The sequence below is a fragment of the Pezoporus occidentalis genome, unplaced genomic scaffold (genome assembly GCF_034315485.1).
Source record: "Pezoporus occidentalis ecotype Australia unplaced genomic scaffold, CSIRO_AGI_Poc_V1 ctg504, whole genome shotgun sequence".
Taxonomy (NCBI): domain Eukaryota; kingdom Metazoa; phylum Chordata; class Aves; order Psittaciformes; family Psittacidae; genus Pezoporus; species Pezoporus occidentalis.
The window spans coordinates 8307-28531 of NW_026915841.1; the positions used below are offsets into that span (position 1 = coordinate 8307).

Consider the following 20225-nt stretch of genomic DNA (forward strand, 5'->3'; position numbering starts at 1 on the left):
TCTATGGGGTGTCTATAGTCTGTCTATGGGGTGTCTATGTAGGTGTATGGGGGTCTATAGGGGTCTATGGGTTTCTATGGGGTGTCTATGGGTGTCTGTGGGTGTCTATAGGGTGTCTATGGGGTGTCTATGTAGGTCTATGGCGTCTATAGGGTGACTATGGGGTGCCTATGGGTGTCTATAGGGTGTCTATGGGGTGTCCATAGGGTGCCTATGGGGTGTCTGTGTAGTTCTATGGGGGTCTATAAGGTGTCTATGGGGTGTCTATGGGTGTCTATGGGGTGTCTATAGGGTGTCTATAAAGCATCTATGGGGTGTCTATGTAGGTCTATGGGGGTCTATAGGGTGTCTATGGGGGTCTATAGGGGTGCCTATAGGTGTCTATGGGGGTCTATGGGCATCTATGGGGTGGCTATGGGGGTCTATAGAGGGCTATGGGTGTCTATAGGGTGTCTATGGGGTGTCTATATGTGTCTATGGGTGTCTATGGGGTGCCTGTGGGTGTCTATGGGGTTCTATGGGTGTCTGTAGGGTGCCTGTGGAGTGTCTGTGGGTGTCTGAGTGTCTATAGGGTGTCTATGGGGTGCCTATAGATGTCTATGGGGTGTCTATGGGGTGTCTATGGGGTGCCTATAGATGTCTATGGGGTGTCTATGGGGTGTCTATGGGGGTCTATAGGGTGTCTATGGGGTGTCTATGTAGATCTATGGGGGTCTATGGGGTGTCTATGGGGTGTCTATGGGGTGCCTATAGATGTCTATGGGGTGTCTATGGGGTGTCTATGGGGGTCTATAGGGTGTCTATGGGGTGTCTATGTAGATCTATGGGGGTCTATGGGGTGTCTATGGGGGTCTATGGGGTGTCTATGGGGTGCCTATAGGGGGTCTATAGGGGGGCTATGGGGTGCCTATGGGGTTCTATAGCCTCCAATAGGCTCCCCCCAAGCCCCGCCCCTTCCTTAAGCCCCGCCCCTTCCCCTTCGGCCCCCCCCTCAGCCCCCCCCACATGGGAGGGGGCTCAGCCTTGGCCCCGCCTCCTCGCTCCCCATTGGTCGGCTCCGGCCCAGCCTATATAAGGCGGGGAGGGGGCGTGGCCTCGGGGCTTCAGTGCTGGCGCCACGTGGAGGAGGGAGCGGAGCCGCCGCCATGGCCTCCAACGGTACCGGGGGGCGTTTTTGGGGTCATTTCAGCGTTTTTTGGGGTCATTTCAGCGTTTTTGGGGTCATTTCAGCGTTTTTGGGGTCATTTCAGCGTTTTTTGGGGTCATTTCAGCGTTTTTGGGGCCATTTCAGCGTTTTCGGGCCGTTTGCAGCGTTTCTGGGGCCATTTCAGCGTTTTCGGTGCCGTTTGCAGCGTTTTGGGGGCGTTTCAGGAGCGTTTTGGGGGTGTTTTCAGCGTTTTCGGAGTGTTCGTAGCGTTTTGGGGGTGTTTTAAGCGTTTTTGGGGTGTTCGTAGCATTTCGGGGGCGGTTTTAGCGTTTTTCGGCGCGCTTTTAGCGTTTTTGGGGTGTTTTTAGCGTTTTGAGGGTGTTTCTAGCGTTTTTTGTGTGTGTAGCGTTTTGGGGGCGGTTTTAGCGTTTTTCGGGGTGCTTTTAGCGTTTTGGGGGTGTTTTTACCGTTTTCGGAGTGTTCGTAGCGTTCTGGGGGCGTTTGTAGCGTTTTGAGGGCGCTTTTAGCGTTTCTGGGGTGTTTTTAGCGTTTTGGGGGTGTTTTTAGCGTTTTGAGGCGTTTTTAGCGCTTTTCGGGGCGCTTTTAGCTTTTTTGGGGTGTTTTGAGGCGTTTTTAGCCGGTTTTGGGGGCGCTTTTAACGTTTTGCGGCTTTTTTTTAGCGTTTTCGGGGCGTTTTTAGCCGTTCGGGGGGCTTTTTGTTAGGGGTTCGGGGGCGTTTGTGGGGGTTTTGGAGGCGCTTTTAGCGTTTGGGGGGCATTTGTGGTGGTTTGGGGGCTGCTTTTAGCGTTTTGGGGGCGTTTGTAGCGTTTCTGGGGTGTTTTTACAGTTTTGGGGGCGTTTGTAGCGTTTTCGGCGGGGTTTTGGGGGTGTTCTTAGCGTTTTGGGGGTGTTTTTACCGTTTCGGGGGCTTTTTGTAGCGTTTTGGGGGCGTTTGTAGCGTTTTCGGCGGGCTTTTAGCGTTTTGGAAGCGTTTTTAGCGGTTTTTTTGGCGCTTTTAGCGTTTCGGGGTGTTTTTAGCGTTTGGGGGGGCTTTTTTCCACCTTTTGGGGCCGTTTGTAGCATTTTTGGGGTCCTTTTTTTAGCGTTTCGCGGCCGTTTGTGGCATCGTGGGTGCTTTTTTTTACCGTTTCGGGCTCTTTTTTTAGCGTTTTCGGAGCGCTTTGCCCCGGTCCGGGTGCGTTTAGCGGCGGTTGGGGCCTCCGGGTGTGTTTCATTGGGGTCATTACGGTGCTTTTGTAACGGGAAACGGGCGTTTCCCGTCCCATTCATTCCCCCGTTAACGAAACGGGGCGGTTCAGGCGTTAAGCACCGTTTATCGCGCTCCGTTTGATTCATTCCATCGTGATTGAGCCCCTTTATAGCGGATGGAATGGGGGGGGGAAAGGGCTCAGTAGACAAAGCCTCCCCCCCCCGCTCTGCGTCGCCGCTCAACCCCCCCCCAAAAGGCGCCTCTAACCCCGAACCCCGTGGTTTTAAGGCGATTTTGGGGTGTTTTAATCCCTTTTTGGGGTGTTTTAAGGCGTTTAGAACGGGTTTTACCTCACGCCTCCCGCCGCCATTTTGTGCCGCCTTTTCCTCCTGCGCCACCGCCGCCGCCATTTTGTGCGCGGCGGGCGCTCTGCGCATGCGCGGCGGGCGGGGGGGGGGCTCTGTGCGCATGCGCGGTGGCGCTGCCGCAGTGCCACATCCGGGTCTCTTGAGGCGCCTCGCCGCCGTTTAAACGTTGATTTTTTTAGGCTTAAAAACCCCATTTTTGGTTAAAACCGGCGTTGTTCCGCGCGGACGAGGAGGAGGTGACGAGGGGGAGGAGGCCGTGAGCGTTAGAACGGGGTTTGGGGCTTGAAAAGCGCTCTCATGGCCGTGTCTGTGGGGGGGGAATGGGGTTGGCGGGCTTAAAAAGAGGTAATTTGGGGGTAAAGGGGTGAATTGGGTGTTTTGAGCCTCAAAATGGGGTGGTTTGTGGCTTAAATTGGGTGCTTTGTCCCCCCAAAGGCCGCTTTGTGCCCTAAAGGCACCATTTTAAGCCCCAACAGCCATTTGGTGGCTTTTTTTTTGCCCTAAATTGGCCCTTTTTGCCCTAAATCGCCCGTTTTGTGGCCAAAATCGGTCTCTTTGTGACCTAAATGGCCACTTTGTGCCCAAACCGCTTGTTTTTTGCCCCAAATCCAGTGCTTTCTACCCGAAATCGGTCCCTTTGTGCCCAAACCACTCACTTTTTGCCCAAAATCAGTCACTTTGTGCCCAAAATCAGTCCCTTTGTACTCGAAATGAGTCCCTTTGTGCCCAGATCACTCACTTTTTGCCCCAAATCCACTTCTTTGTGCCCAAAATGGCCACTTTGTGCCCAAAACACTCACTTTTTGCCTTAAATCCAGTACTTTTTGCCCCAAATCAGTCACTTTGTGCCCTAAATGTAGGTGTTCGTGACCAAAATCAGTTCCTTTGTACTCAAAATGGGTCCTTTTGTGCCCAAATCACTCACTTTTTGCCCAAAATCCAGTATTTTGTGCCCAGATCACTCACTTTTTGCCCAAAATCCAGTATTTTGTGCCCAAAATCAGTCCCTTTGTGCCCAAAACACTCACTTTTTGCCCAAAATCCGCTTGTTTGTGCCCAGAAGCAGTGACTTTGGGCCCTAAATGTAGGTCTTTGTGACCAAAATCAGTTCCTTTGTACTCAAAATGAGTCCCTTTGTGCCCAGATCACTCACTTTTTGCCCCAAATCCAGTATTTTGTGCCCAAAATCAGTCCCTTTTTGCCCTAAATGGCCACCTTTTACCCTAAAATCCATCCCTTTGTGCCCCAAAACACTCACTTTTTGCCCTAAATGACCACTTTTTACTCTAAAATCAGTCCCTTTTTGCCCTAAATTGCCACTTTTTACCCTAAAATCCATCCCTTTGTGCCCAAAATCAGTCCCTATTTGCCCTAAATGGCCACTTTTTACCCTAAAATCAGTCCCTTTGTGCCCAAAATCAGTCCGTTTTTGCCCTGAATGGCCACTTTTTTTCCCAAAATCAGTCCCTTTGTGCCCCAAATCAGTCCCTTTTTGCCCTAAATGGCCACTTTTTACCCTAAAACCGGTTCCTTTGTGCTCAAAATCAGTCCCTATTTGCCCTAAATGGCCACTTTTTACCTTAAAACCAGTTCGTTTCTGCCCAAAATCAGTCCCTATTATCCCTAAATGGCTCCTTTTTACCCTAAAACCAGTCCCTTTGTTCCTAAAAGTCCTTTTGTGCCCCCAAACCATCCCCTTTTTGCCCTAAATGGCCACTTTTTACCCTAAAACCAGTTCCTTTGTGCCCAAAATCAGTCCGTTTTTGCCCTAAATGGCCACTTCTTTTCCCAAAATCAGTCCCTTTGTGCCCAAAATCAGTCCCTTTTTGCCCTAAATGGCCACTTTTTACCCTAAAACCAGTTCCTTTATGCCTCAAATCAGCCCCTTTTTGCCCTAAATGGCCACTTTTTACTCTAAAATCACTCCCATTGTGCCCAAAATCAGTCCCTTTTTGCCCTAAATGACCACTTTTTACCCTGAAATCAGTCCCTTTGTGCCCCAAATCAGTCCCTTTTTGCCCTAAATGGTCACTTTTTACTCTAAAATCAGTCCGTTTTTGCCCTAAATGGCCACTTTTTTCCCAAAATCAGTCCCTTTGTGCCCAAAATTAGTCCCTTTTTGCCCTGAATGGTTACTTTTTACCCTAAAATCAGTCTTTTTTTGTTTAAAATCAGTCCCTATTTGCCCTAAATGGCCACTTTTTACCCTAAAATCAGTCCCTTTGTGCCCAAAATCAGTCCCTTTTTGCCCTAAATGTTCACTTTTTACCCTAAAATCAGTCCCTATTAGCCCTAAATGGCTCCTTTTTACCCTAAAACCAGTCCCTTTGTTCCTAAAAGTCCTTTTGTGCCCCCAAACCATCCCTTTTTTGCCCTAAATGGTCACTTTTTACCCTAAAATCAGTCTTTTCTTGTTTAAAATCAGTCCCTATTTGCCCTAAATGGCCACTTTTTACCCTGAAATCAGTCCCTTTGTGCCCAAAATCAGTCCCTATTTGCCCTAAATGTTCACTTTTTACCCTAAAATCAGTCCCTATTAGCCCTAAATGGCCCCTTTTTACCCTAAAACCAGTCCCTTTGTTCCTAAAACTCCTTTTGTGCCCCCAAACCATCCCCTTTTTGCCTTAAATGGCCACTTTTTACCCTAAAATCAGTCTTTTCTTGTTTAAAATCAGTCCCTATTTGCCCTAAATGGCCACTTTTTACCCTGAAATCAGTCCCTTTGTGCCCAAAATCAGTCCCTATTTGCCCTAAATGTTCACTTTTTACCCTAAAATCAGTCCCTATTAGCCCTAAATGGCCCCTTTTTACCCTAAAACCAGTCCCTTTGTTCCTAAAACTCCTTTTGTGCCCCCAAACCATCCCCTTTTTGCCCTAAATCCCCTTCTTTGTGCCCCAAATCCATCCCCCTCTACCCGAGCCCCCCTTTGTTCCCCAAAGCCCCCCTCTTTCCCCCAAACCCACTCCCTTTTCACCCTATTTCCCCTTTTTTTCCCTAAAAACCCCCTTTTCTACCCCAAAATCACTCCTGCTTGGATGAATTTGTGCCCGTTAACCCCTTTTCGTGCCCTTTTCTCCCCATAGATTACAGCCAGACCGCGACGCAAAGGTACGTCCTCTCCTTTCCCCATTTCCCCCCAACGATTTTGGGGTGAATCCGTGACGTTTTGGGTCTTTTCCTTTAGCTATGGGGCCTACCCCACGCCGCCAGGTCAAGGTTATTCCCAACAAGGCAGCCAGGCCTATGGGCAACCGAGCTACAGCGGCTACAGCCAGGCCCCGGAGGCGGCCTACGGGCAGAACAGCTACAGCCCCTCTTATGGGCAGACCCAAAGCAGTAAGAGCAGTCCTCGCCCCATGGCCTTGCCCTATGGGATCGATGGGATCGGTGTATGGGGTTGAACGGGGTCGTCGCGTTGGGTTTGAAGGGAGCGGGCCCGTTGGGGTTGAAGGGGGTGATCCCGTTGGGTGATCCCATTGGGTTGAATGGGGTGATCCAGTTGGGTTCAATGGGGTTATCCAGTTGGGTTTGAATGGGGTGATTTTGTTGGGGTTGAACGGGGTGATCCCGTTGGGTTCAATGGGGTGATCCCGTTGGGTTCAATGGGGTCATCCTGTTGGGTTGAATGGGGTGATCCCGTTGGGTTGAGTGGGGTGATCCCATTGGGTTGAACAGGGTGATCCCGTTGGGTTGAATGGGGTGATCCCGTTGGGTTGAATGGGGTGATCCCGTTGGGTTCAATGGGGTGATCCCGTTGGGTTGAAGGGGGTGATCCAGTTGGGTTGAATGGGGTGATCCCGTTGGGTTGAATGGGGTGATCCCGTTGGGTTGAATGGGGTGATCCCGTTGGGTTCAATGGGGTGATCCCGTTGGGTTGAATGGGGTGATCCCATTGGGTTGGAATGGGGTGATCCCGTTGGGTTCAATGGGGTGGTCCAGTTGGGTTGAGGGGGGTGATCCCGTTGGGTTCAATGGGGTGATCCCGTTGGGTTCAATGGGGTCATCCTGTTGGGTTGAAGGGGGTGATTCAGTTGGGTTGAAGGGGGTGATTCAGTTGGGTTGAATGGGGTGATCCCGTTGGGTTGAGTGGGGTGATCCCATTGGGTTGAACGGGGTGATCCCGTTGGGTTGAATGGGGTGATCCCGTTGGGTTGAATGGGGTGATCCCATTGGGTTCAATGGGGTGATCCCGTTGGGTTGAATGGGGTGATCCAGTTGGGTTGAATGGGGTGATCCCGTTGGGTTCAATGGGGTGATCCCGTTGGGTTGAAGGGGGTGATCCAGTTGGGTTGAATGGGGTGATCCCGTTGGGTTGAATGGGGTGATCCCGTTGGGTTGAATGGGGTGATCCCGTTGGGTTCAATGGGGTGATCCCGTTGGGTTGAATGGGGTGATCCCATTGGGTTGGAATGGGGTGATCCCGTTGGGTTCAATGGGGTGGTCCAGTTGGGTTGAGGGGGGTGATCCCGTTGGGTTGAATGGGGTGATTCTGTTGGGTTCAATGGGGTGATCCCGTTGGGTTGAATGGGGTGGTCCAGTTGGGTTCAATGGGGTGGTCCAGTTGGGTTGAAGGGGGTGATCCCGTTGGGTGATCCCATTGGGTTGAGTGGGGTGATCCAGTTGGGTTGAAGGGGGTGATCCCGTTGGGTTGAATGGGGTGATCCCGTTGGGTTGAATGGGGTGATCCAGTTGGGTTGAGTGGAGTGATCCCATTGGGTTGAATGGGGTGATCCTGTTGGGTTGAGTGGGATGATCCTGTTGGGTTGAATGGGGTCATCCTGTTGGGTTGAAGGGGGTGATCCCGTTGGGTGATCCCATTGGGTTGAATGGGGTGATCCCGTTGGGGTTGAACGGGGTGATCCCGTTGGGTTGAATGGGGTGATCCTGTTGGGTTCAATGGGGTGATCCCGTTGGGTTGGAATGGGGTGATCCTGTTGGGTTAAATGGGGTGATTCTGTTGGGGTTGAAGGGGGTGATCCCGTTGGGTTGAGTGGGATCATCCTGTTGGGTTTAAGGGGGTGATCCTGTTGGGTTGAACGGGTCGATTCCATTGGGTTCAATGAGTTGATCCCATTGGACGAATGAGTCAATCCTATTGGATTGAACGGGTCGATCCCATTAGACGAATGGGTCGCTCCCATTGGGTTCAATGAGTCGATCCCATTGGACAAATGGGTCCATCCTATTGGATTGAATGGGTCGCTCCCATTGGGTTGAACGGGCTGATCCCATTGGACGAATGGGTTGATCTCACTGGGACGAACGGGTCGATCCCATTGGATTGAACGGTTGATCCCATTGGGTTCAATGAGTCGATCCCATTGGACGAATGGGTCGCTCCCATTGGGTTCAATGAGTCGATCCCATTGGATGAATGGGTCGATCCCATTGGGACAAACGGATTGATCCCATTGGATTGAACGGGTCGATCTCATTGGGTTCAATGAGTCGATCCCGTTGGGACGAATGAGTCGATCCCATTGGCCGCATGGGTCTTGACCGGGCCGATGCGATTGGCCGACCGCCCCCCCGCAGGTTACAGCACCCCGTCCACGCCCCCGGCCTACGGCGGCCCCGGCGGCTACGGCGGCGGCGGGCAGGGCTCGCAGAGCTCCTACGGGCAGGCGGGCGCCTACCCCGGCTACTCCCAGGCACCCAGCGGGGGGTCCTCGTCCGTCAGGTGAGAACGGGGGGGATTGGGGGAAATTTGGGGGAAATTTGGGGAAAATTGGGGGAAATTTGGGGGAAATTTGCAGAAATTTGGGGGAAATTTGCGGAAATTTGCGGGAAATTAAGGGAAATTTGGGGAAATTGGGGATTTTGGGGGGGGATTGGGAAATTTGCGGAAAATTGGTGGAAATTTGGGGGAAATTTGGAAAAATTGGGGAAATTTGGGGGAAATTTGGGGGAATTGGGAAATTTGGGGAAATTTGGGTGAAATTGGGGAGAAATTGGGGGAACTTTGGGGAAATCGGGGATTTTGGGGAAATTTGGGAATTTGGGGAAATTTGGGGGAAATGGGAAATTGGGGGGAAATAACCTGAATTTGGGGGAAATGGGGGGAATTTGGGGAAAATGCGAAATTGGGGGGAAATAACCTGAATTTGGGGGAAAATGGGGAAATAACCTGAATTTGGGGGCAATTTGGGGGGAAATGGGGCAAATTTTGGGGGAAATGGGGTGAATTTTAGGGGAAACAAGGTGAATTTGGAGAAATGGGGTGAATTTGGTTAAATCTTGGGGGAAACGGGGGAATTTGGGGTAAATTTTTTGGGGAAATGGGAATTTGGGTGAATTTGGATAAATTGGGGAAATAGGGTGAATTTGGGGGAAATGGGGTGAATTTGGGGAAAATGGGCTGAATGGGAATTTGGGGGGAAATGGGGTGGATTTGGGGGAAATGGGAAATTGGGCAAAATAGGGTGAATTTGGGGAGAAATTTGGGGAAATGGGATGAATTTGGGGGGAAATGGGGTGAATTTGGAGAAATGACACTTTTTGGGTCAAAATGACGCGTTTTGGGGTCAAAACGACACTTTTTTGGGCCAAAATGACGCGTTTTGGGGTCAAAACGACACGTTTTTGGGGTCAAAATGACGTGTTTTGGGTCAAAATGGCGCGTTTTGGTGTCAAAATGACGCATTTTGGGCCAAAATGACACGTTTTTGGGTCAAAATGATGCATTTTGAATCAAAATGACACGTTTTGGGGTCAGTGTGACACTTTTTGGGTCAAAATGACGCGTTTTGGTGTCAAAATGACGCGTTTTTGGGTCAAAATGACGCATTTTGGGCCAAAATGACACTTTTTGGGTCAAAATGATGCGTTTTGGGTCAAAATGACACGTTTTTGGGTCAAAATGACACGTTTTTGGGTCAGAATGACGTGTTTTTGGGTCAAAATGACACGTTTCAGTGGTCAAAGTGACGCGTTTTTGGGGTCAAAATAACCCGTTTTTGGGCCAAAATGACACGTTTTTGGGTCAAAATGACGCGTTTTGGGTCAAAATGACACGGTTTTGGGCCCAAATGACGCATTTTGAATCAAAATGACACGTTTTGGGGTCAATGTGACACTTTTTGGGTCAAAATGACGTGTTTTGGGGTCAAAATGACACATTTTTGGGTCAAAATGACACTTTTTGGGGTCAAAGTGACACGTTTTTGGGTCAAAATGACGCGTTTTGGGGTCAAACTGACACGTTTTTGGGTCAAAATGACGCGTTTTGGGGTCAAAATGACGCGTTTTGGGGTCAAAAAGACACATTTTTGGGCCAAAATGACGCATTTTGGGGTCAAAACGACACGTTTGGGGGTCAAAATGACCCGTTTTTGGGTCAAAGTGACGCGTTTTGGGCCAAAATGACACGTTTTTGGGCCAAAATGACGCGTTTTGGGGCCAAAATGACGCATTTTGGGGTCAAAATGACGCGTTTTGGGGTCAAAATGACATGGTTTTGGGTAAAAATGACGCGTTTTTAGGTCAAAATGACGCGTTTTGGGGTCAAAACGACACGGTTTTGGGCCAAAATGACGCGTTTTGGGCCAAACTGACATGGTTTTGGGCCAAAACGTCACATTTTTGGGTCAAAATGACGCGTTTTGGGGTCAAAATGATGCGTTTTGGGTCAAAATGACACGGTTTCGGGTCAAAATAACACGGTTTTGGGCCAAAATGACGCGTTTTGGGGCCAAAATGACACGGTTTTGGGCCAAAATGACGCGTTTTGGGCCAAACTGACACGGTTTTGGGCCAAAACGACACGTTTTGGGGCCAAAATGACACGTTTGGGGTCAAACTAACACGGTTTTGGGCCAAAACGACACGTTTTGGGGCCAAAATGACACGTTTGGGGTCAAACTGGCACGTTTTTGGGTCAAAATGACGCGTTTTGGGGTCAAACTGACACGGTTTGGGTCAAAATGACACGTTTTTGGGCCAAAATGATGCGTTTTTGCGTCAAAATGACACGTTTTTGGGTCAAAATGACGCGTTTTGGGGTCAAAACGACACGTTTTTGGGTCAAACTGACACGTTTTGGGGCCAAAATGACGCGTTTTGGGGTCAAAATGACGCGTTTTGGGGTCAAAACGACGCGTTTTGGGGTCAAAATGACGCGTTTTGGGTCAAAATGACACGGTTTTGGGTCAAAATAACACGGTTTTGGGCCAAAATGACGCATTTTGAATCAAAATGACGCGTTTTGGGGTCAAAATGACACTTTTTGGGGTCAAAGTGACGCATTTTGGGCCAAAATAACACGTTTTTGGGCCAAAATGACACATTTTTGGGCCAAAACGCCACGTTTTTGGGTGAAACGCATGGGTTTCGGTGCAGCTACAGCAGCAGCGCGCAGAGCTCCAGCTACGGGCAGCCCCCCAGCAGCGGCTACAGCCACCAGGGCAGCTACAGCGGGCAACAGCCCAACTACAGCCAACAGGCGGCCTACAACCCCCCCCCCAGCTACAGCCAGCAGAACCAGTACGGCGGAGGAGGAGGAGGAGGAGGTCAGTGCCCGGGGGGGGGGACAGCGGTTTTGGGGGAAAAAACGGAGATTTGGGGGGGGAGGGATGTAAATTTGGGGGGGGGAATGTAAATTTTGGGGGGGAGGGATGTAAATTTGGGGTGAAAGTGTAAATTTTGGGGGGAAATGTAAATTTGGGGTGAAAATGTAAATTTGGGGTGAAAATGTAAATTTGGGGTGAATGTAAATTTGGGGGAAAAAAATTGGGGGAAAATGTAAATTTGGGGGGAGGAAATGTAAATTTGGAGGAAAAATCAGATTGGGAGAAATGTAAATTTAGGGGAAAAAAATTTGGGGGGGAAATGTAAATTTGGGAGGGAATGTAAATTTTGGGGGGGGGAATGTAAATTTGAGGGGGGAATGTAGATTTGGGGGGGTTAAATGTAAATTTGGGGGGAAATGTAAATTTGGGGGAGGAAATGTAAATTGGGAGGGAATGTAAATTTGGGGGAAAAAACATTTTGGGAGAAAATGTAAATTTGGGGGAAAAATGTAAATTTAGGAGAAAAAATTGGGGGAAAATGTAAATTTGGGGGGAGGAAATGTAAATTGGGGGGGAATGTAAATTTGGGGGGGAAATGTAAATTTGGGGGAAGGAAATGTAAATTTGGGGGTAAAATGTAAATTTGGGGGGGAAATGTAAATTGGGGGAAAAAACAGATTTGGGGGAAATAGGAATTTTTGGGAAAAAATGTAAATTTGTGGGAAAAATGTAAATTTAGGAGAAAAAAATTTGGGGGAAAATGTAAATTTGGGGGAAAATGTAAATTTTTGGGGAAAATGTGAATTTGGGGGGAGGAAATGTAAATGTGGGGGGAAATGTAAATTTTGGGGGAAAATGCAAATTCAGGGGAAGAATGTAAATCTGGGGGGCAATGTAAATTTGGGGGAAAAAAATAGAAATTCGGAAGAAAAAATGTAAATTTGGCAGGGGGAACGTAAATTTGGGGGAAAAATGCGTATTTGGGGGGAAAATGAAAATTGGGGGAAATGTAAATTTAGGGAAAAATGTAAATTTGGAGGGAAAAATGGAAGTTTTGGGGTGAAACGAAGCAATTTTGGGGTGAAACGACGCAATTTTTGGGTGAAAGCAATTTTGGGGTGAAACAGCGATTTTGGGGTGAAACAGCGATTTTGGGGTGAAACGAAGCGATTCTGGTGTGAAACGAAGCGATTTTGGGGTATAGCAAAGCGATTTTGGGGTGAAACGAAGCGATTTTGGGGTGAAACGAAGCGATTTTGGGGTATAGCAAAGCGATTTTGGGGTGAAACAAAGCGATTTTGGGGTGAAACGAAGCGATTTTGGGGTGAAACGAAGCGATTTTGGGGTATAGCAAAGCGATTTTGGGGTGAAACAAAGCGATTTTGGGGTGAAACGAAGTGATTTATGGGTGAAACGAAACAATTTTGGGTTGAAACGAAACAGTTTTGGGTTGAAACGAAACAATTTTGGGGTGAAACGAAGCGATTTTGGGGCGAAACGCGGCGATTTTGGGGCGAAACGAAGCGATTTTGGGGTGAAACGAAGCGGTTTTGGGGTGAAGCGAGATTTTGGGTTGAAACGAAACAATTTTGGGGTGAAACGAAACAATTTTGGGGTTAAATGAAGCGATTTTGGGGCGAAACGAAGCCATTTTGGGGTGAAACGAAACAATTTTGGGGTGAAACGAAGCAATCTTGGGGTGAAACGAAGCAATTTTGGGGTTAACTGAAGCGATTTTGGGGTTAACTGAAGCGATTTTGGGGTGAAACAAAGCGATTTTGGGGCGAAACGAAGCGATTTTGGGGCGAAACGAAGCGATTTTGGGGTGAAACGAAGCGATTTTGGGGTATAGCAAACCGATTTTGGGGTGAAACAAAGCGATTTTGGGGTGAAACGAAGTGATTTATGGGTGAACCGAAACAATTTTGGGGTGAAACGAAACAGTTTTGGGGTGAAACGAAACAATTTTGGGGTTAAATGAAGCGATTTTGGGGCGAAACGAGGGAATTCTGGGGCGAAACGAAGGAATTCTGGGGCGAAACGAAGCGATTCTGGGGTGAAATGAAGCGATTTTGGGGTTAAATGAAGCGATCTTGGGGTGAAACAAAGCGATTTTAGGGTGAAACAAAGCAATTTTGAGTTGAAACAAAGCAATTTTGAGTTGAAACAAAGCAATTTTGAGTTGAAACAAAGCAATTTTGGTGTAAAAGCAATTTTGAGTTGAAACAAAGCAATTTTGGGGTAAACCCCCCCCGTTTTGGTTCATTTCTGCAGGCTCCAGCTACAGCCAGGAGGCGCCGTCGCTGAGCAGCGGGGGGGGGTACCAGGACCAAGGCTCCTATGGGGGGGCGCCGGCGGAGCGGAGCCGGGGCCGTGGGGCCTACAACCGGGGCGGCTACGACCGGGGCGGCCGCGGCAACCGGGGAGGCCGCGGAGGCAGCAACGCTATGGGGTAGGTGTGGGGGGGGCGATGGGGGTCAGTGGGGGGCAATGGGGGGCAATGGGGGTCAATAGGGGTCAATGGGGGTCAAGGGAAGTCAACGGGAGTCAATGGGGGTCAGTGGAGATCAGTGAAAGTCAATGGGGGTCAGTGGATGTCAGTGGGAGTCAATGGGGGTCAATAGGGGTCAATGGGGGTCAAGGGAAGTCAGTGGAGTCAATGGGGGTCAAGGGAAGTCAATGGGGGTCAGTAGGGGTCAATGGGGGTCAAGGGAAGTCAATGGGGGTCAATAGGGGTCAATGGGGGTCAAGGGAAGTCAGTGGGGGTCAAGGGAAGTCAATGGGGGTCAACGGGAGTCAATGGGGGTCAGTGGAGATTAGTGAAAGTCAATAGGGGTCAATGGGGGTCAGTGGATGTCAATGGGGGTCAAGGGAAGACAGTAGGGGTCAGTGGGGCTCAATGGGGGTCAGTGGAGAACAGTGGAGGTCAGTGGGAGTCAATGGGGGTCAAGGAAAGTCAATGGGGGTCAATGGGAGTCAGTGGGGGTCAGTGGAAGTCAGTGGGGCTCAACGGGGGTCAATGGGGCTCAGTGGGAGTCAGTGGGGCTCAGGTCGGTGAGGTTTAGTGGGAGTGGGGCTCAGTGACGTCAGTGGGGCTCAGTGAGGTCAATGGGGCTCAATGGGAGTCAGTGTGGCTCAGTGGGGCTCAAGGAGGTCAATGGGGCTCAGTGAGGTCAATGGGAGTCAGTGGGGCTCAGGTCAATGGGGCTCAATGGGAGTCAGTGGGGCTCAATGAGGTCGATGGGGCTCAATGGGAGTCAGTGGGGCTCAAGGAGGTCAATGGGGCTCAATGAGGTCAATGGGAGTCAATGGGGCTCAATGGGAGTCAGTGGGGCTCAGTGGGGCTCGAGGTGAATGGGGCTCAATGGGAATCCATGGGGCTCAATGAGGTCAATGGGAGTCAATGGGGCTCAATGGGAGTCAGTGGGGCTCAGTGAGGTCAATGGGGCTCAGTGGGGCTCAGTGAGGTCAATGGGAGTCAATGGGGCTCAATGGGAGTCAATGGGGCTCAGTGAGGTCAATGGGGGTCAATGGGCGTCAATGGGGCTCAGTGGGGCTCAATGAGGTCAATGGGGGTCAATGGGAGCCCCCCCTCTTCATGCACCCTATGTTTTGGGGTTCAAAATGTGCCACATTTGGGGGAAAAAAGGTGGGTTTTGGGTCAAAAAAGTGGGGGTTCGGGTCGAAATGCCTAAAATTTGGGGGGAAAAAGGTGGATTTTGGGTCAGAACACACAAAATGGGGCAAAAAAGGTGGTTTTTGGTTCAACCGACGTCGATTTTGGGGCTCAAAATGCATGAAATAGCGGTGAAAAAGGTGATTTTTGGGTCGACCCCCCCCAAATTTGGGGGGGAAAAGGTGGTTTTTGGATCAAAACGCGGAAAATCGGGCAGAAAAAAGGTGGTTTTTGGGTCAACCCCCCGCAGATTTTGGGCTGAAAAAGGTGGTTTTTGGGTCAGAACGCGTCGAGTCGGAGAGGAAAGGTGGTTTTTGAGTGAAACCCCGCGGATTTCGGGGGTAAAAGGTGGTTTTGGGGTCAAAATGCATGAAATGAGGGGAAAACGAGATGGTTTTTGGGTCAAACCACCCCGATTTTGGGTGAAAAGCGGTGGATTTTGGGTCAAAACGCATGGAAGAGGAGTGGAAAAGGTGGTTTTGGGGTGAAACCCCGCAGTTTTCGTGGTGAAAAAAAAGGTAGTTTTTGCATCAAAACGCAGAGAATCGGGGAAAAAAAAGGTGGTTTTTGGGTGAAACCCCGCAGATTTTGAGCGGAAAAAGGTGGATTTTGGGTCAAAACCCCTAAAATTGGAGGAAAAAGGTGGGTTTGGAGTGCAACCCCGCGGATTTGGGGTGAAAAAGGTGGTTTTTGGGTCCAAACGCATAAAACGGGGGCGAAAAACCCCCAAAAAAAGGTGGTTTTTTTTGGGTCACACCCCGCGGATTTGGGGTAAAAAAAGGTGCTTTTGGGTCAAAACGCGCGCAAAAAAAAAACCCGGTTTTGGGCAAAAGTTGCTTTTTTTGGAAGCCTCCGGTGCCGGCTTGGGGGGGGGGAGACGGGACGGGTTCAGCCCCATATATGGGCACGGTGATGATGTCACTAAGGTCAAAAACCGACAGCGGTTTTGGGGTGAAAAAGCGCCGGTTTGGGTCCGGTGCTTGAAAAAAGGGGCAAAACCGATGGTTTTCAACCCGTTTTTTGGGTGGAAAAAAGCCGTTTTTGGGGGCTCTGTTGGTGTCGTGTCCCCCCCCCCTTCCAGGTGAGTATTATGGGATGCGGCGGGTGCTTGTATTGTGATGGCTGTTAACGACCCTCTGCCTTTTGTGTGCTGCAGGTGACCAGCAGGCCGTGGTTGGGCTTGGTTTTGGGTTAAAAACAGGCAGAAAAGGGCAAAAGAGGGCACAGAAACGTTCAGTTTTGAGAGCGCTGGGAAAGCAAACCAAAAAAAAACGCACAAAACCACCCCAAAAAAGGGCCCAAAAGCGCCCCTTTTAAACCCAAAACTGGGGTGATGAAAGCAATGGAAACGAATCAAAACCCCCACACCCCCCATTTCCGCCCCATAAGTGGATTTTTGGGGCAAAACCCGCCCGAATTGGGGCTGCTCAACGCCCGCAGCAGAGAGACGGCACCGGATGGAAACACCCCCCCCCCCTCTTCCCCAAAACACCCAAAACGGCTGCTTTTTGCCCCAAAAACGGCCTCCAAAGTGCCGTTTTTTTCTCCTTTTTGCTCGTTTTGTGTCGTTTTCGCCCCAAAATTTTGGGGGGGGAGGGGCCCGAGCCCCAAAAGTTTCATTTTTTGTCTTCTAATTTATCTCCTCAGCGGTGGTGAGCGCGGTGGCTTCAATAAATTCGGGGGTAAGTGGCCGGGAAAACCCCAAAACCTCGGGGATTTGCCCCAAAACGGAACTGGTGGTTTTTGGTAACGCTTGGGGGGGGGGGTTTTGTCCAAAAATGGCGCTTTTTGGGGGTGGGGGAGGGGGGGACGCCCCGCCCCCATCGCCCATCCCTCCCCCCCCCCCCTTTCCATCCTTTTTGTGATGAAAGGAGGGGGAAATGGGGCATTTTGGGGGGAAAGCGGCCGAGAGAATGGGGGAAAAAGAGGTGGAATTGGGCAAAAAGGTGAAAAACGAGGTGGAAACGGAGGAAAACGGGGAAAATGAAGTGAAAATGGGGAAATGAGGGGAAAATGTTGAAAAAAGGTGAAAATTGGGGAAAACGAGGGGAAAATGAGGTGGAATTGGGCAAAAAGGTGAAAAATGAGGTGGAAACGGAGAAAAACGGGGAAAATGAGGTGAAAATGGGGAAAATGAGGTGAAAATGGGGAAAATGAGGTGAAAAGGGGGAAAATGAGGTGAAAATGTTGAAAAAAGGTGAAAATTCGGGAAAACGAGGGAAAATGAGGTGAAAATGGGGAAAATGAGGGGAAAATGGAGAAAATGAGGGGAAAAGGGGGAAAATGAGGTGAAAATGTTGAAAAAAGGTGAAAATTGGGGAAAACGAGGGGAAAAAGAGGTGAAAATGGGGAAAATGAGGGGAAAATGGAGAAAATGAGGGGAAAAGGGGGAAAATGAGGTGAAAATGTTGAAAAAAGGTGAAAATTCAGGAAAACGAGGGAAAATGAGGTGAAAATGGGGAAAAAACTGAAAATGGAGAAAATAAGGAAAAATTGGGGAGGAAAGGTGAAAATTGGTAAAAAAAGTGGAAATTGGTAAAAAGGGAAAGTGTGAAAATAAGGGAAAATGGGTAAAAAAATGGCTATAAATGTGAAAAAGGTGGAAATGGGTGAAAATGGGCAAAAAAGTGAAAATGAAGTGAAAACGGTGGAAAATGAGGTGAAAATGGAAAAAATGAGGTGAAAACGGTGAAAATGAGGTGAAAATGGGCAAAATGAGGTGAAAACGGGAAAAAGGAGGTGAAAATGGGAAAAATGAGGTAAAAACTGGAAAAAATGAGGTGAAAACGGGAAAAAGGAGGTGAAAATGGGAAAAACGAGGTGAAAATGGGAAAAATGAGGTTAAAAACTGAGAAAAAGATGAAAATGGGAAAAGAATGGGGTAAAAATGGAAAAAAAAATTGGTGGAAATGGGAAAAATGAGGTAAAAACCGAAAAAATGAGTTGAAAACGGGAAAAAGGAGGTGAAAATGGAACAAAAATGAGGTGAAAATGGGAAAAAAAGGTAAAAAAGCAAAAAATGAGGTGAAAATGGAAAAAAAATCAGGTGAAAATGGGAAAAACGAGGTTAAAAACTGAGAAAAAGATGAAAATGGGAAAATAATGAGATGAAAATGGGAAAAACGAGGTGAAAATGGGAAAAAGAAGGTTAAAACCTGAGAAAAAGATGAAAATGGAAAATAATGAGGTGAAAATGGGCAAAAGGAGGTGAAAATGGGAAAAAATGAGGTGAAAATGGAAAAAATGAGGTGAAAACTGAGAAAGAAAGATGAAAACGGGAAAAAAAGAAAATGGGAAAAACGAGGTAAAAACTGAGAAAATGAGGTGAAAATGGGAAAAATGAGGTGGAAACTGAGAAAATGAAGTGAAAATGGGAAAAATGAGGTGAAAATGGGAAAAACGAGGTAAAAACAGAAAACGAGGTGAAAATGGGAAAAACGAGGTTAAAAACTGAGAAAAAAGATGAAAACGGGAAAAAATGAGGTAAAAATGGGAAAACCGAGGTGAAAATGGAAAAAAATGAGGTGAAAATGGGAAAAATGAGGTGAAAATGGGAAAAACAAGGTTAAAAACAGAAAAAGATGAAAATGGGATAAATGAGGTGAAAATGGAAAAAAGTAATAAAAAATGAGGTGAAAACGGGAAAAAAATCAGGTGAAAAAGATGAAAATGGGGAAAGAATGAGGTGAAAATGGGAAAAAAGGTGAAAACTGAGAAAATGAGGTGAAAATGGGAAAAATGAGGTGAAAATGGGAAAAATGAGGTGAAAACTGAGAAAATGAGGTGAAAATGGGAAAAATGAGGTAAAAACAGAAAAAAAGATGAAAACGGGAAAAAATGATGTAAAAATGGGAAAAACGAGGTAAAAACTGAGAAAATGAGGTGGAAATGGGAAAAACGAGGTAAAAACTGGGAAAATGAGGTGAAAATGGTAAAAATGAGGTAAAAATGGGAAAAACGAGGTAAAAACTGAGAAAAAAAGATGAAAACAGGAAAAAATGAGGTAAAAATGGGAAAAACGAGGTAAAAACTGAGAAAATGAGGTGAAAATGGGAAAAACGAGGTAAAACCTGAGAAAACGAGGTGAAAAATGAGTGCAAACAAGGTGAAAATGGGAAAAAGGAGGTAAACCCCCCCGAAAAGGAGGTGGAAATGGTGAAAATGAGGTGAAAACGGCCAAAAAAGGGGAAAAAGTGCTCAAAAAAGCCCCCCAAAAAAAGGTAAAACCGGGTAAAAGCGCGCTACAAAAAAAGCGGGGTTTTTTTTGGGTCAAAAAAGGCGTTTTTTAGCCCAAAGGCAGGGGCAGTTTTGGGTGGAAAAAGCGGGGTTTTGGGGGCTTGGCCGGCGACCGGAGGTTGGTGTGAGCGAACAAAAACGGCTATTTCTTCACCGAGTGGCCCAAAAAGGCCGGGTTTGCCCCCAAAATGGGTTGGGGGGGGAAGCCCCAAAACCTGAGGCTTTGACCCCAAAAAAGGGGTGCTGGTTTTTTTTGTGATTTTCGGCCCCAAAAAGCGGGGTTTTGGCCCCAAAATGGGGGGGAGGAAGGGGGTGAAAGGTGGGGGGAGGGGTGGGCGTGCCCCCCCCCCCCTTAATTAACAAATGGGTTAATTAATGCTTCGTTATGTTGCTTTTTGCATGTGGAACCCCTCCCTCCCCCCCCAAATAAAGGACCCCGGGACCAAGGGCCAAGGCATGATGCAGGTAATTGGGGTCATTAATTAGGGGTTAATTGGGGTCATTAATTAGGGGTTAATTGGGGTTAATTAGGGGTTAATTGATGGTTAATTGGGGTCATTAAGGGGTTAATTGGGTCTATTAAGGGGTTAATAGTGAATTGGGATCATTAAGGGGTTAATTGGGGTCATTAAGGGATTAATCGGGCCTATTAAGGGGTTAATTGGGTCATTAAGGGGTTAATTATTAGCGAATTGGGGTCATTAAGGGGTTAATTGGGGCTAATTAGGTGTTAATTGGGGTTAATTGGAGTCATTAAGGGATTAATTGGGTTGATTAAGGGGTTAATTATTAGTGAATTGGGGTAATTAAGGGGTTAATTTGGGTTAATTGGGGTTAACTAGGGGTTAATTGAGGGTTAATTGGGTCGATTAAGGGGTTAATCGTGTCATTAAGGGGTTAATTACTAGTGAATTGGGGTCATTAAGGGGATAATTTGGGGTTAATTGGGGTTAATTAGGGGTTAATTGGGTTGATTAAGGGGTTAATTGGGTCATTATGGGGTTAATTATTAGTGAATTGGGGTCATTGACGGGTTAATTAGGGGTTAATTGGGGTGATTTAGAGGTTAATTAGTGGTTG

The 20225-nt window shown here is 48.0% G+C and overlaps 1 protein-coding gene across 1 annotated transcript in view; it reads left to right on the forward strand.

Moving 5' to 3' along the window:
* Positions 1 to 1142: 1142 nt before the first annotated feature.
* Positions 1143 to 20225, forward strand: part of FUS (FUS RNA binding protein) — a 35744-nt gene continuing 16661 nt past the window's right edge. The window contains exons 1-8 of the mRNA XM_062637135.1: positions 1143 to 1158; positions 5810 to 5834; positions 5911 to 6062; positions 8262 to 8406; positions 11064 to 11233; positions 13508 to 13685; positions 16557 to 16591; positions 19578 to 19610. Of these exons, the coding sequence (XP_062493119.1) occupies positions 1146 to 1158; positions 5810 to 5834; positions 5911 to 6062; positions 8262 to 8406; positions 11064 to 11233; positions 13508 to 13685; positions 16557 to 16591; positions 19578 to 19610 (751 nt within the window). The 5' untranslated portion in view covers positions 1143 to 1145. The remainder of the gene's footprint in view (positions 1159 to 5809; positions 5835 to 5910; positions 6063 to 8261; positions 8407 to 11063; positions 11234 to 13507; positions 13686 to 16556; positions 16592 to 19577; positions 19611 to 20225) is intronic.